Source organism: Bos taurus, chromosome 20, assembly GCF_002263795.3.
Source record: "Bos taurus isolate L1 Dominette 01449 registration number 42190680 breed Hereford chromosome 20, ARS-UCD2.0, whole genome shotgun sequence".
Lineage (NCBI taxonomy): Eukaryota > Metazoa > Chordata > Mammalia > Artiodactyla > Bovidae > Bos > Bos taurus.
The window spans coordinates 6773888-6789780 of NC_037347.1; the positions used below are offsets into that span (position 1 = coordinate 6773888).

Genomic DNA, 15893 nt, shown 5'->3' on the forward strand with positions numbered 1-15893 from the left:
ATTGCTAGGTCAAAGAGTATCATCTTTTTTACATTAGCAGATGTCCTATATAGTATTTCCATTTTATAGGTGAGGAAAGCTTAGAGTGCTTTAATAAGTTGTCATATAGCTAATGAGCAGCAGAACGGGAATCTGAACCCAGACTGTCCCAGTTAGAGCTAGAGCTCTTACCTGTTTTGCTATACTCTCTAATTTGAGGTGGAGGGGGCATAAAAAGAACACAAGTGGAATCAATAATTAGGTACATAACTGGTTCCCCTCTGAGGTGTTTTGACTTGTACCAAAGAGCTCTCAGGGTTTCCCTGGTGGCTCAGACGGTAAAGAATCCGCCTGCAATGCGGGAGACCTGGGTTTGAACCTTGCCTGGAGAATCCCCATGGAGAAGCCTGGCAGACTACAGTTCATGGAGTTGCAAAGAGTCAGACACAACTGAGCGACTAAGCACATGCATGCGTGCACACACATACCTCTACCTATCAGTAAACACACACACACTCAACCCCTCTACCTATCAGTACACACACACACTCACCCCTCTACCTATCAGTACACACACACACACTCACCCCTCTGCCTGTCAGTACACACATATACTCACCCCTCTACCTATCAGTACACACACACACACACACACACCGCTACCTATCAGTATACACACACACTCACCCCTCTACCTATCAGTACACACACATGCACACACCCTTCTACCTATCAGTACACACATACACCTCTACCTATCAGTACACACACACACACACGCACTCCTCTACCTATCAGTACACACACAAACACACACACACACACACACACCCCTCTACCTATCAGTACACACACACACACCCCTCTACCTATCAGTACACATACACACACACACACCCCTCTACCTATCAGTACACACACGCACCCCTCTACCTATCAGTACACACACACACACACACACACACACATACACCCCTCTACCTATCAGTACACACACACACATACACACCTCTACCTATCAGTACACACACATACACGCACCCCTCTACCTATCAGTACACACACACACACTCACCCCTCTACTTATCAGTACACACACACACACACTCACCCCTCTACCTATCAGTACACACACACACACACACACACACCCCCACACACACCCCCACACCCCTCTACCTATCAGTAAACCTAAGAAGGATTTTGTAATATAGTTGAGGAGCCAAATTACACTTGCATGTATATCTCTCAGTGTTCCAGAACATGGTAGTATATAATGAAAATAAGGAAAATTTGAGATGACTATCAGTAGATAGTAATAAAGTGTTCATTACAAGGAATACATACATATGTATAGAATTAGAGAATAACAGCATATCACACCAGCTAGGATAGCTACGATCAAAAAAAAAGTTGGCAAGAATGGGGAGAAATTGTAACCCTTGTGCACTGTTTGGGGAATGAAAATGATACAACTACTATGGAAAACAGTATTGTGGTTCCTCAGAAAATTGAAAATAGAATTACCATATGTGTTAGCAATTCCACTTCTGGATATATGTCCAAACAAATTGAAAGCAAGCTCTCGAGCTATTTGTACATCCTTCTTCTTGGCAGCATTTTTCACACAGCCAAAAAGTGGGAGCAATCCAAGTATTCTTCAGCAGATGAGTGGATAAAATGTACTATATATACAGTGCAATATTATTCAGCCTTAATAAGGAAATTCTGACATATGCTACAACATAGATGAACTTTGAGGCCATTATGCTAATTGAAATAAGCCAATCACAAAAAGACAAATACTGTAGAATATCACTTACATGAAGTATCTAGAGTCTTCAGCATTATAGAGACAGGAAGTAGAATGATAATTAACCAGGAGCTGGGGGTAAGGGAGAATGAGAAAGAGTTTGTTTCATGGATATAGAGTTTTGGTTTTGTGACATGAAAATGTTCTGGAGATTAGTTTTATGACCGTGTGGGAATATACTTAACACTATTCACTTAGAGATGGTTAAGATGGTAATTTTATGTTTGTTATATTTTACCACAGATAAAAAGTTTTAAATTAGAGAATAAGATTAGTGCAACTAGAATCAACTTCGTGTGTTCCAAAGGTGAACAGCAATGAAAAGAATATTATATACTTACATATGTTCTGGAAGCATAGTTTGAATTGGTTATTTAAATTTCACAGTAGCCTCATGGGATAAGCCCTAGTATTATCTCCATGGGTAACCAAGAGAAAGAGGTGACATAACTTTTTTCTTTTCTTTTTTTAAATTTGTGTTTGCCGGCACTGAGTCTTCACTGTTGCATGCAGGCTTTCTCTAGTTGGGTGAGCAGGGGGCCACTCTTGCAGTGCGGAGGCTTCTCATTGAAACTCTTTTGTTAATTTTATTATCAGCTGAATTCTCCTGTCACATAGGCAAATGATTAGGAAACAAATATGAATGAGGTTATTTATGTTTTTATTATTGAAATGATACTGTGACCCTCTCAACTTAAATTTATTCCCTCAGTGAAGAATTATAAACAAGATGTATTCTTTTATTTAGAAGATACGATGAACATTTAAAATATCAGAGGATTGTGGTATGTTATTTCCCCGACCAGGGATCAAACCTACGCCCCCTGAATTGTAATAACAGAGTTCTTACCACTGAACTGCCAGGGACGTCCCCTCCAGATCTTTTTTAAACAGCAGTCCATTGTATATATTGTCTTTGGCTATCAATCATCAATTTTCTCTTATTTCTCTTGAGTACTCTGAGTAGGTAGTACTGTATTGAGGTGCTTTATCAAAAGGCTCTGCTTCCCATGAGTTTAGAAAACTCATTAGCTCATATCTTCAGTTTTCAGTCTCTTTGCTTTGAAAGAAAATCTCTAAAAGATGTGATGAGTTCCTTCGCCTGGATAAGTTGGACTGTGTAACTATCTTGAAATATTTGGGTAATGGATGTTTATGGTGTATAGACCTATAGTTGTGATAATGAATGCAAGTTATAGAACTAAAGCCTTTCCTTACAGGTTGCAGATTTGGATGATGAATTTGCTGACTTAGTTTTAGGAGAATTTAGTGAGAATTTTGATTTGCTACCAGCCGAAAAGGTAAATTTTATTAATCATTTACTTCTGACCAAGTTTTACTATTTGGATGTGGTTTGATGACTATTGTAGATTTTTTATTCAACTTTGGATATCATTAGAAAATGCCAACTTAAAAATTAGAACAGTGTTAAAAATTAGAGAACATTGTTCATTTTCTGTATCCTTTTCCTTTCACTGTGATCATTTCACAAGTAGTAGGGAAATCACAGATAGAAGTTTGTTTTTTGTTTTTAATTTACTGAAATTTCAGACTACTATAATGGTCATTTTTCTCAGAACATTTTTTCTGAGTCTGTTTTAATTATTAGTGGAAACTTACTCTAGATCTTCCCAGGTTTTGTTTTTTTTTTTTTTCTGGATTTCTTATGAAATACATCAAACCAGAGAATTGTATTTGAATTATGACGGATTTATTCAAGGTATTTTTGGTTTTTTCTGCCAGGAACCTTCTCCCATGAACAGTGTTTAAGTGGTAATGTGTTTTAAGTTGACTTCAAGATGAGCCCAGCAAATTCGCTTGGTTATTTTTCATGGAAAGAGTTAACGAAAAACACAAGATCTGTAGATTAATTTTGAGCCATTAGAAGTTAGAGGTGTAAAAAATGTTTTTTCTTTTGCATGAAGTGCTATAAGTTTGAATTTTTTTCTTGTTTAGTATTTGAATGGTTAGATTTGATGTTTACTATACCATATAGTCACATAATATGATTTCTGTTTTCAAAGAGTTTACAATATAGAATGAAGTTGAGCCACCATTCCTCTTATCAATAGCTTGCAAACACATCTAAGCTTTTCTTGATTTTTGTGATCTTTTAAAAGTTGTTTCTAACTTTGGTACACCTCATTTTTGCCTTGGATTTTATTTAATGTGGATTTAATTCATTTGAAGAAACTGGAATTCATATTTCTAATTTCTAACAAGTTCTTCTAGTAGACTATCAGGGTTGAATCACAAGTAATTAACTCACTTTTTCAAGAAATATTTTTATTCAACTACTTTATTTTAGGCACTTTTCCAGTTTTTGGTGATTTAGTGATGTTTTATGGGATTTGCTATAATGCTTATATAGATTTTACATTCTAGTGGATTGGGGGACAGACAGTAAACTAATAAATATATATCTAATATACCAGATAGTGATTAGTGTTATTTACAGTGAAAAATAAAGAATAAGCCCATAAAGAATGATGGTAGTGTGCTGAGGAGTGGTATTTTACATGGTTAGTTAGAGAAGTCATCTGATTCTGAGATATTTTGGTGGAGACCCAAATACTACACATAAAACATTTATATCTCTGCTTTATAGCTACAAACTGCAATACACAGAGTAACACTGGCTCAGACAGCAGTGCCTGTGCTTTGTGGAAGTGCCCTGAAAAACAAAGGGGTCCAGCCCTTATTAGACGCTATTACTATGTACTTGCCTTCACCGGAAGAACGCAACTATGAATTTCTGTAAGTATAAAAGTACATAGATTAAAATCTTACAGGCTTGAAAAGATAGGTAGACAGATAGGTCTTAGTTTTCAAAAATGGTAGTTGAATCACAATTTTTGAATAACATTGATGAAGAATATTACTGTAAACAATATAATGTAGAGTCATTGTAATTTTTACTTGAAAGGGGTGTTTGTCATCATCTCTTGTAACCTGCTGTCTTGAAGAAGGCGCTAAGAATGTGTGACTTCTTTGCTGTGTAAAAGTATAAGTGTTGACCCTTCCATCTTAGTCTGAAAAAAAGAAGTAGTACACTGGGGGTGTTTGATAAATATGCTATAGATATATTTATATTTACTCTGGATTTCAAGATTTTCCATAAGCTCAAAATATTTTGTGACTGTAAGGAAAGGTCTGTTGTTTTACTGCTCTTGTGCCTAACAGCTTTGTCCTTGGTAATAAATCCTCTAAAATCTAAGTGAGCTTTGTGCATAATGGCAGACAGAGGTGGACTTTAATCCTGTTAACTGGAATCTGAGTCACTTTTCATCTCTCTCTGTTGGAAAGGCATTATAGCAATGTGATGATGAGCATGGACTGTGTACTACTTGAATTTAAATCTCAGGTCTTCCAAGTTGCTTAACCTCTCATCTGTAAAATGCAGAAAATGGAATTTATCTCATAGGATTGACAATAGAATAAATGAGCTAATATTTATAAAGCACATAGAACAGTTCCTAGTATATGATCAACTCTCTATATAAGGAGTTGTTAAATAAAATTTGGAGAGAACAGGAAAAAGATTAGAGAAGCTCAATAATAGAAGTGTCTAATCTGAGTCATGGACTCCTTTGAAACTAATGAAAATATGGAGCATTTTCCTCAGAAAAATGTACCTATGCACAAAATTTGGCAATTTGAGACAAATTCAGACTTTCTGAAACCTCTCAGTGAACACCAGTTTAAGGACATCATTCTGTAAGTGTTGGTGTTGTAAACAAGTCCAAGTTTATAGTGTAGATTTATATGGCTATGCAGCTGAAGAAAAAGTGGGAGGAGAGAGTGAAAGCCGTAATTGAAAAGTACCTTCTTGTTTATCCTTTATGGGGTTTTAAGAAGTGGTGTGATATTCCTAGGTGTATTTTTTGAGGAGGGATGTCTCGGCAAGAATTATTTGCTAATAGAAGTAATATTTGGAAGAGAATCCATTTTTGTTGTTGTTGTTGTTCTCCAGTTTTGAAGCATTAATGGTTAAGATCTCCAATAAGTAATCTAGTCCAGTGGAGGAAGAGAGGTACAGAATACATTATTTAATTGTCCTGGGTTACTAAATCAGAAGATAAGAGTAATCTTTGGAGGACATTAAGTTTATGCAGTGATTCTGATCTTACCTATATAGATATATAGGAGGTGTATTTTAAAGGCTTTTCTGGAATTTCTCCTTGATTTTTAGGCAGTGGTATAAGGGTGACTTATGTGCCCTGGCATTTAAAGTCCTCCATGACAAGCAGCGAGGCCCACTGGTTTTTATGCGCATATACTCAGGCATGCTAAAACCCCAAACGGCCATCCATAATATTAATGGAAACTGCACGTAAGTAGAAGCCTAGGTGATTTTCTAAAACTTCTTATTTCTAAACTCATGTCTTTGTACTTTTACTAACACGAATCATGGTTTTACAGGGAGAGGGTAAGTCGTCTGCTTCTGCCATTTGCTGACCAACATATAGAAATCCCTTTACTGACTGCTGGTAACATCGCTTTGACTGTTGGGCTTAAACATGTAAGTGACCAAATGGTTTCTGTAGGAAATAACAGCTTAAATGTTTAATGAAAAGTACGTGTTTTGTCATAGCAAAAACCCATAAACAATCCAAAAGCTATCAGTAGTGGAATAAGGAATATTGTAGTACATTCATCAACATAGTCAAATCTCAAACATTTAATACAGAGAAAAATAAATTATGGAATGCTATAAACACTATGGATTATCTTCATATAAATTTCAAATCCAAGTAAAATAAATACATTATTTATGGATACATACTTATGTTTTAAGTTTGTATTATATAGTGTTATTCTCATTAGGTTTTTTGCTATCTTGATAACTTCAGAAAATGTAACTTTATAACTGATTATGTAAAAAGTGAAGATATTTTTCCAATGAAGTCTTGTAAGGGCAAGAATTTTTGTCTCTTTTGCTCAAAGATAAATTTGATTTGCCAGATGAATTTTAAATGTATTTTTGTTGTATGTGTGTTTTATTGTTGTCCTCCTCTAGCAGTGTTTTATTGTTAGAATTTACTATAGCAGTGTTTTGGATAGAATTAGTCTATACGTTGAATTAGCTTTACGAATGTACAGTTACAATAAGCTTAGTGAATTTGTCTCTTTTAGGTTTTGATGAAGAGAAAGTGCTACATTGAATTTGTCTTTGGTTTTCATGGTTTTGGTGGAAGCTGAGTGCTTGCCTGTTGTGTTCATGCGTCTTGTTTGCTTGCAGACTGCTACCGGGGACACTATTGTCTCATCCAGGTCCAGCGCATTAGCTGCATCTCGTCGAGCCAAAAGGGAAGGAGAAAAGAAGCAGAAAGAAAACAATGAAGCAGAGAGGCTTTTATTGGCTGGCGTGGAGATTCCAGAACCTGTTTTCTTCTGTACCATAGAACCTCCATCAATGGCTAAGCAGCCAGGTACAAATAATCTTGGTGCATCAATTAACTAGTGCTCTGACAATTTAGATAAAATAGTTAACATTTTACTTCAAAAAGTTTTTCATGTCATTTTATGTCATTGAGTTCAGCATTTCAGTTCAGTCGCTCAGTCGTGTCCAGCTGTTTGCGACCCCATGGACTGTAGCGCATCAGCCTTCCCTGTTCATCACTAGCTCCTGGAGTTTGCCCAAACTCATGTTCATTGAATTGTGATACCATCCAACCATCTCATCCTTTCTTGTCCCCTTCTCCTCCTGCTTTCCATCTTTCCCAGCATCAGGGTCTTTTCCATTGAGTCAGTTCTTCACATCAGGTGGCCAAAGTATTGGAGTTTTAGCTTCAGCATCAGTCCTTCCAATGGATATTCAGGACTGATTTCCTTTAGGATTGACTAGTTTATCTCCTTGCCGCACATGGGACTCTCAAGTGTCCTCTCCAACACCACAGTTTAAAAGCATCAATTCTTTGGTGCTCAGCTTTCTCTATAGTACAACTCTCACATCCATACGTGACTACTGGAAAAACCATAGCTTTGGCAAGACGGACCTTTGTTGGCAAAGTAATGTCTCTGTTTTTTAATATGCTGTCTAGGTTGGTCATAGATTTTCTTCCAAGGAGCAAGTGTCTTCTAATTTCATGGCTGCAGTCACCATCTGCAGTGATTTTGGAGCCCAAGAAAATAAAGTCTCTCACTGTTTCCATTGTTTCCTCATCTATTTGCCATGAAGTGATGGGACCAGATGCCATGATCTTAGTTTTCTGAATGTTGAAATTAAAGTTGGCCCTTCCTGTACTTGGTTCCTCCATATCTGACTCCGTATATAAGAAGACCTGCATCAGTTCAGTTCAGTTCAGTCTCTCAGTCGTGTCCAACTCTTCGTGAACCCATGAATCGCAGCATGCCAGGCCTCCCTGTCCATCACCAACTCCTGGAGTTCACCCAGACCCACGTCCATCGAGTCAGTGATGCCATCCAGCCATCTCATCCTCTGTTGTCCCCTTCTCCTCCTGCCCCCAATACCTCCCAGCATCAGAGTCTTTTCCAATGAGTCAACTCTTCGCATGAGGTGGCCAGATTATTGGAGTTTCAGCTTCAGCATCATTCCCTCCAAAGAAATCCCAGGGCTGATCTCCTTCAGAATGGACTGGTTGGATCTCCTTGCAGTCCAAGGGACTCTCAAGAGTCTTCTCCAACACCACAGTTCAAAAGCATCAATTCTTCGGTGCTCAGCCTTCTTCACAGTCCAACTCTCACATCCATACATGACCACTGGAAAGAGCATAGCCTTGACTAGACGGACCTTTGTTGGCAAAGTAATGTCTCTGCTTTATAATACACTGTCTAGGTTGGTCATAACTTTCCTTCCAAGGAGTAAGTGTCTTTTAATTTCATGGCTGCAGTCACCAACTGCAGTGATTTTTGAGCCCAAAAAAATAAAGTCTGACACTGTTTCTACTGTTTGCCCATCTATTTCCCATGAAGTGATGGGACCGGATGCCGTGATCTTAGTTTTCTGAATGTTGAGCTTTAAGCCAAGTTTTTCACTCTCCACTTTCACTTTCATCAAGAGGCTTTTTAGTTCCTCTTCACTTTCTGCCATAAGGGTGGTGTCATCTGCATATCTGAGGTTATTGATATTTCTCCCCGCAATCTTGATTCCAGCTTGTGTTTCTTCCAGTCCAGCGTTTCTCATGATGTACTCTGCATAGAAGTTAAATAAGCAGGGTGACAATATACAGCCTTGACGTACTCCTTTTCCTATTTGGAACCAGTCTGTTGTTCCATGTCCAGTTCTAACTGTTGCTTCCTGACCTGCATAGAGGTTTCTCAAGAGGCAGGTCAGGTGGTCTGGTATTCCCATCTATTTCAGACCTGCATCGAATCCATGTTATTCAAGGGTCAGCTGTATTCTTCTTTGGTGTGATCATTCATGGTAGAGTGGGCACATTAGTATCTCTAGTCAGGATATAATTTAGCTTCCTTTGTATTTGTTTCTGAAGGCTTTTTTGTTAGCTTCTAAATCTTTGCAGAATATAATCAGATGATGTTACTGTCCCATGTAAAACCTTTCAGTGGCTTCCCAGTGCAAATCCAGACTTCACCATGGCCTTCAAACCTTTCATGATGTGATTGATCTCTGTCACACATCTCCTCATCTGATGCTGCTCTTTTGTCTACCATTATCCAGCTACATTGGCCTTCTTGTTTCTTCAGTAGAAACCATTCCTTGCACAGCCATTTCCTCTCTCTGGAATTCTTTTTCTCTGGGTTTTTACTTACAACATCATTCTTTTTGGTTTATGTCTTTATCTAAATCATCCTGGACAGGTCTTTCCAGGTCACTCAATCTCAAGTAACCTCCCATCACTGTCTTGTCAGTTTTTTAAATTCTCTACAAAACATTTCTGGCCGTGTGAAATAACTGTTACTGTAGTACCTTATCTTAAAAAATAAGATGTAAAGGTAACAGTTACTGTTTGTCCTCTAGATTTGGATCATGCATTGAAATGCCTTCAGCGTGAAGATCCCAGTTTGAAAGTGAAGCTAGATCCTGATTCTGGACAAGTATGCATATTATTAATTCCCCAAATCTTTCAATAATAATGTTTATTTGTGTGCAAGACAGTGTTTAAGTGCATTTGTCTAAAACATTGATTTGTCCATGTACCTGAAAGAAAAGGCCTTCTACTTTGGCTCTCTCATAATATAAAGTTCTGATTATTATTTTTACTGTCAAGCTAAATTCTCCTTAATTCCTCAGCATGATTATACCTTACTTATATAAACTACTCTCCAAAATTTTTATGTTCCAGAACACAGCCTTTTGTGAAATTTTGAAATAAATCTTTCAACTGCAAGACAACACTTTGAGCCTCTTATGCCAAAACGTACAGAAACAGTTTACTAAAGGGAGGATGCAAAGGTAGTTTTAATGATGATACACACGTAAAATGGGTGAGAAGTGACAGATTGCGGCCAACAGTATGGGAAGAAACAGAGTCGAAAGTAGGTACAGGACTGCACTGTGTATTATGGTATAGTAGAAGAACACATGTTCGTTCTACATCTTCTTTTTAGGGAGGCAGAGTAGAGTTTATATAAAATATCGAGAAAAAGTTCCTTTAAAAGATTATAAATGTGTCTGTAAAAAGGATAAACTCATTTTAGTTAATCTGAAACATGTGGAGTACTTTTTTCCCTAAATGCCAACTAAATGATGTAGCAGCTTAGTTTAATTGATTCTGAAGGCTGTAAAAGCAATTGCAATAGAAACTTTTTATTTAAAAACCACCAATACAAATTTTTTTTTAAATGGCAAATAACACGCAAGTGGACAAAGTAAAGAATTAAAGTCTCCCTTTCAATCTTTCCATCCTGTTCTACACAGATAATCAGTGAATAGCCTTTCACACTTTTCCGAACATCCATTTTTATGCCATGCTATGTTACAAAGCATAGTATATATATACATATTTCTAAATATATATGTACACATATATAGCTAGTCATTGTATTTGTATTATTCAACAACTTGCTTCTTTCCAAATAATTTACTTTTTTAACTTTATATTAAAGTATCACAGTCATACACCAAATAGTCTTTTATTGTTTCTTACAGTTTTTTTTACACTGAAAGGAAACAAATCAGAAATAGCCAAGGAAGAGACACATAGGGCAAAGTCTGGAAGAGTTCTAAATGCAAAGCTTTCTTCATCCTCTTGACTCTGTGGAGTACTGCCAGGCTGGGAAGCTCACCTAAGCCTTCGATGTTCAGAGATTCTGTTGGAACATAATCACATACTGCCTATGTGGTTGACATTTAATCTCTCGTGCCTCCTGTAGGTTTGGGCTACTACCTTCACTCTCTAGGTTGTGAATGGGTATGGCTATTCCAAAACCTGTTTCATAAGTCACATTGTTAGACTGGTGGACAGAGGCGCCAGAAAGCAAAGACACTTCTATCAGGGAGCATTTTGGCCTACAGAGAACTTTCCAGTAGCTAAAGGCAAAGGCCAGATCTCTTTTCAGGTTAAAGTTAATGCTTCACTATACAGATGGTATATGAATAAAATGGGGCAAATAGGATTACTTGCACATACTCTCCCATACAAAAAGACCTTCAGGAATAACTATTTTTGTGTTATTTTGTTTTGGGGTTTTTTTTTTAATGTTTTAATGCAAATTTGGCTGTTCTAACAAGGACCCAAAATGACATTGGTTCAAAAAAGAGAAAAGTCAGTTTCTCTGTCACTTAAAGGTTCAAGCTACTCTAGTAGTTTTGTTTTTTGTTTTTTTTCATTCTTTGTTTATTCCATGAGTAGTCACATGTTGTTGTTATAATCTGAATTTTGTTAAATTTAATATGGGCTGCTTTTATTTATTTATTTTAATTAAAAAAATTTATTTATCTATTTTTTAGAGGCTACTTACTTTACAGTATTGTATTGGTTTTGTCATACATTGACATGAATCCGCCACAGGTGTACATGTATTCCCCATCCTGAAACCTCCCCGCCCCCAACCTTCCTCCCCATCCCATCCCTCTGGGTCATCCCAGTGCACTAGCCCTAAGCACCCTGTATCATGCATCGAACCTGGACTGGCAATCCGTTTCACATATAATATACATGTTTCAGTGCCCTTCTTCCAAACCATCTCACCCTCACCCTCTCCCACAGAGTCCAAAAGACTGTTCTATACATCTGTGTCTCTTTTGCTGTCTCACATACAGGGTTATTGTTACCATCTTTCTAAATTCCATATATATGCATTAGTATACTGTATTGGTGTTTTTCTTTCTGGTTTCACTCTGTATAATAGGCTCCAGTTTCATCCACCTCATTAGAACTGATTCAAATGTATTCTTTTTAATGGCTGAGTAATACTCCATTGTGTATATGTACCACAGCTTTCTTATCCATTCATCTGCTGATGGACATCTAGGTTGCTTCCATGTCCTGGCTATTATAAACAGTGCTGTGATGAACATTGGGGTACACGTGTCTCTTTCCCTTCTGGTTTCCTCAGTGTGTATGCCAGCAGTGGGATTGCTGGGTTGTATTACTCTAGTAGTTTTGACTGCCCACAAAACTGTAAGGTTAAGGTGTCCAGGATGGTTGGCAAACAGCCATGTGATTGGGAGTGTTTGGGAGAGGGGTTATTTCCCTCATTCACAAGATGTTGCCCTCATTCACGTTTCAAGATAGTTATCCACATCTTCATTAAGAGAATGGTTTTATTTATCCTTAAAGATATAACCTAGAAGTTGACAACGTCATTAATACTTACATTCCGTTGGCTAGCACTTAGCTTTGTGGTTGGGAAGCATGGTTCTGGTTAGAATGCCACTTAGCCAGCTAATAACCCAACCATCACAGAGTCAGAGACTGGCTGCACTGGCTCCTAGTTGTGGCACGTGGGATCTTCATTGCGGCACGAGCACTGACTAGTCACCCGACCAGTGATCAAACCCAGGCCCCCTCCATTGGGAATGTGGAATCGTAGTCACTGGACCACTCCTTGTGATTCACTTTTAATTGATTTATTTTTACAGTCAGAGAAGTTAAAAACAGTGTTTTGATGTAGGAGTCAAAAAAAAATGTTGTTTATACAGGAGAAATTTTGTTATAAGTAATGGGAAATAAAATATATTGATATCATACCTTTATTTAGTGTTTTGTGATAAACAATTTTTCCTTGACCTTTGTTTTGTTTTCTTCCTCTTTTACCCAGACTGTCCTTTGTGGCATGGGGGAGTTACATATTGAAATCATTCATGACCGAATCAAGAGGGAATATGGACTAGAAACCTATCTCGGGCCCCTCCAGGTGGCATACCGAGAGGCCATCCTAAATTCGATTCGTGCCACAGGTAAATGCAACATTTAGAATTTGCTGGTCCTGTTGCTTTCTTTCTCTCCAGGATCTGTCTGCTGCATCTCTTAGTTTAGTTGCATAAAGCAGGGTTTATATTTACTAGTGTCTTCCATCAGTGAGGACAGGTTTTATGTGTGTTTTCTTGTTTTTTTAGAATTTGTTTGCTTTAGGCATGGCCCTATTTCTTGCCACTCATTTATTACATATACTGGCTGAGCCACTCGTCAAACAGGTACACAGTGGGATTAACCATTGAAGTAGACAGCTCATCCTGGTCCTCAATACCAGAATGAATATAAGAATTTGCAATTGGTGTGCTATTTTTTACTCCATAAAATAGTGGAAATGGGGAGTGGGGAAGGTAGACTTAGAAGGCAGTCAAATGGTACCAACTTCCAGTTATAAGATAAATAAGTACTAGGGTTTGCTGTACACCATGATAAAGATAATTAATACTGCTGTACATTAAAAGTGAAAGTTAAGAGAGTGTATCCTAAGAGTTCTCATCACAAAGGAAAAAATCTTTTTCTATTTCTTTAATGTTGTATCTATATGAGATGGTAGATGTTCACCAAACTAATTGTGGTAATTATTTCATGATCTATGTAAGTTAAAGCCTTGTGTTATACACCTTAAACTCCTACAGTGCTGTATGTCAATTATATCTCAGCAAAATTACAGATAATTTTAAAATTTTAAAAAGAAAAAAAGTAGAGTGGAAAATAATTTTCACTAATAAACATGGTAATCTTGTGCTGATGGTATTCTTGGGAAACTGAAGTTTTTATATTTCTGTGCCAAAATGTAAGAATTCATGCTTTTTCTACATACGATCTTTTCAGTTTGCTTCCCTTAAGTAAAAAAACATGACAGCTATTCCCATCCCCACAATAAGAAAACTTGGACAGGTTTGTGAAAAAAATATAGAAAAGAGATGTTTAGCGTAACTAAGAACTTTTAAGCACTTCAGTGGTTTGTAAATAGGCCACGTGATTACTTTTCTTTGAAACTTGAAAAATTAAACAGGATATAGGGGCATGATGACAAATGACATGATGATTTCTCTTTCTGGACTTTATATCTGGAAAAACAAGATGCTTGAAAATATAAATAACCTCTTTCCAATTAATGTCTGAAGTGGTTAGAATATGATGGAAACTTCCAGAGGTTAAAGAAAGGAAGGTGGAACAGGAATCTTGGAAAATAACTCAGCACCTAAGCCACTAGCTATTCTGGAGAAATCTGTGGTCATATTTAACCTACTGCTTGAGAGCCACATTCTCATGGAAGCAATATGGAAAGTCTTCTCCATAAAAGAAGGTGACAAGGAAACTTATCTGACTGGCTTTTGGCAAAGGGGAAGAATTTCTGAGAATTTGTAACCATAGGCATTTTCAGCCTACGTTCATAGAACCAGTATAATCTATAAAACTCCAAACCATAAGAACTTGGTGTGAAGTCCTCTTGGTTGGTGATAGACCAAGGAGCCTTGAGAAAGCAAACATAGGGCTTATTAGGTAAATGTACCCTCAATCCAGGCCTCAAAGATCCCACAAAGTAAAATGAACTCACAATATATTTTTTAAAGTTTTAAAATCATAAAACCTTGAGAAAAGGCCCAATGGGCAGAAAAAAGCAGTAGAAACAATAAACCTCACAGGCAGACCAACAAGGGCTTCTGATACCAGAATTACCATGTACAGAGTATATAAAATATTATTTTTGAAGAAATAAAGGGGATTAAAAAGTATTAGTAAGAAATACGAAACTTTCAAAAATAAATAAGCAATGGACTGTTATCTGAGAAAGAAAGGAAATGTTCAAAAAATGATGGGATTATGTCATAAGGACATAGGAACCAACCTCAAGAGGCTACACTGGCTAAATCTGGGTTAATTTGACCTCCAGAATAGCTAAAAACAATAATTAAGCCATTGACAAAAAGCTAGAATTCATGAGGCCATACCGATAATAGATCAACAAGAAGAGACTGTTTTTCCTTATACCGAAATGCCAAGTGCTGACTGTTAGATGTTGAGGAGGAGGGTTGGAATAGAAAATCGTCATTTTGCACATACTTAATATTGTGTACATTGTTGAATAACATATTTGCATAGTCTTCAAGTGTCTCCCTCTAAATTGCTTATTAGTTACAAAGTGAAAAGCTAATAACCAGATGCTGTTGACTGAACATTCAGACCACCAGTGATCTCATGCTGTTGAGGCACAGGTTACATTTGTGTACATCTAGAAAATTATCAAAATGTACAGGCATTAAAGAAGACCGAAGTTCAGTGGGAAACCATACTATTCATGAGACTTCCCTGGTTGTCCAGGGGCTGAGATTGTGCTCCTGATGCCTGGGGCCAGGGCTCTGATCTCTGGGCGGGGAACTATTAATAGATCTCACGTAGCACAGGTGAGAGTTCACGTGCCACAACTAACGATTGTGCATGCCACAACTAAGACCTGGTGCAGCCAGGTACATGTTTTGAAAAAGAGAATGAAAGAAAAGTATGGATAAGATCCATACTATTCATAGATAAGAGGACTGAATAGCATGAGGGTACCAGTTCTACCCAAAGAAGTGTATCAGACTTTAATACTTACTATAAAAGCAGTCATTATGATACTGACCAACTAATCAAGCTAGGAACAGACAAATATACCAGGGGAACAAACCAGAGAGCTTAGAAACACACATCTATATGAAAATGTACCTTTCACTGAGTGATATTGAAGCTCAGTGGGAAAGGGTGGACTGAATTTC

The 15893-nt window shown here is 37.3% G+C and overlaps 1 protein-coding gene across 4 annotated transcripts in view; it reads left to right on the forward strand.

Moving 5' to 3' along the window:
• GFM2 (GTP dependent ribosome recycling factor mitochondrial 2) overlaps window positions 1-15893 on the forward strand; it is a 70748-nt gene that overhangs the window by 23715 nt on the left and 31140 nt on the right. For 3 of the 4 annotated variants that reach the window (XM_059878742.1, NM_001102109.2, XM_059878741.1), the window contains exons 11-17: window positions 3013-3093; window positions 4401-4549; window positions 5985-6125; window positions 6215-6314; window positions 7035-7224; window positions 9735-9811; window positions 12980-13118. In XM_059878742.1, coding sequence (XP_059734725.1) covers window positions 3013-3093; window positions 4401-4549; window positions 5985-6125; window positions 6215-6314; window positions 7035-7224; window positions 9735-9811; window positions 12980-13118 — 877 coding nt within the window. Of the gene's footprint in view, window positions 1-3012; window positions 3094-4400; window positions 4550-5984; window positions 6126-6214; window positions 6315-7034; window positions 7225-9734; window positions 9812-10059; window positions 10165-12979; window positions 13119-15893 lie in introns of those variants that run through there. The other variant, XM_059878743.1, reaches the window with a different exon arrangement.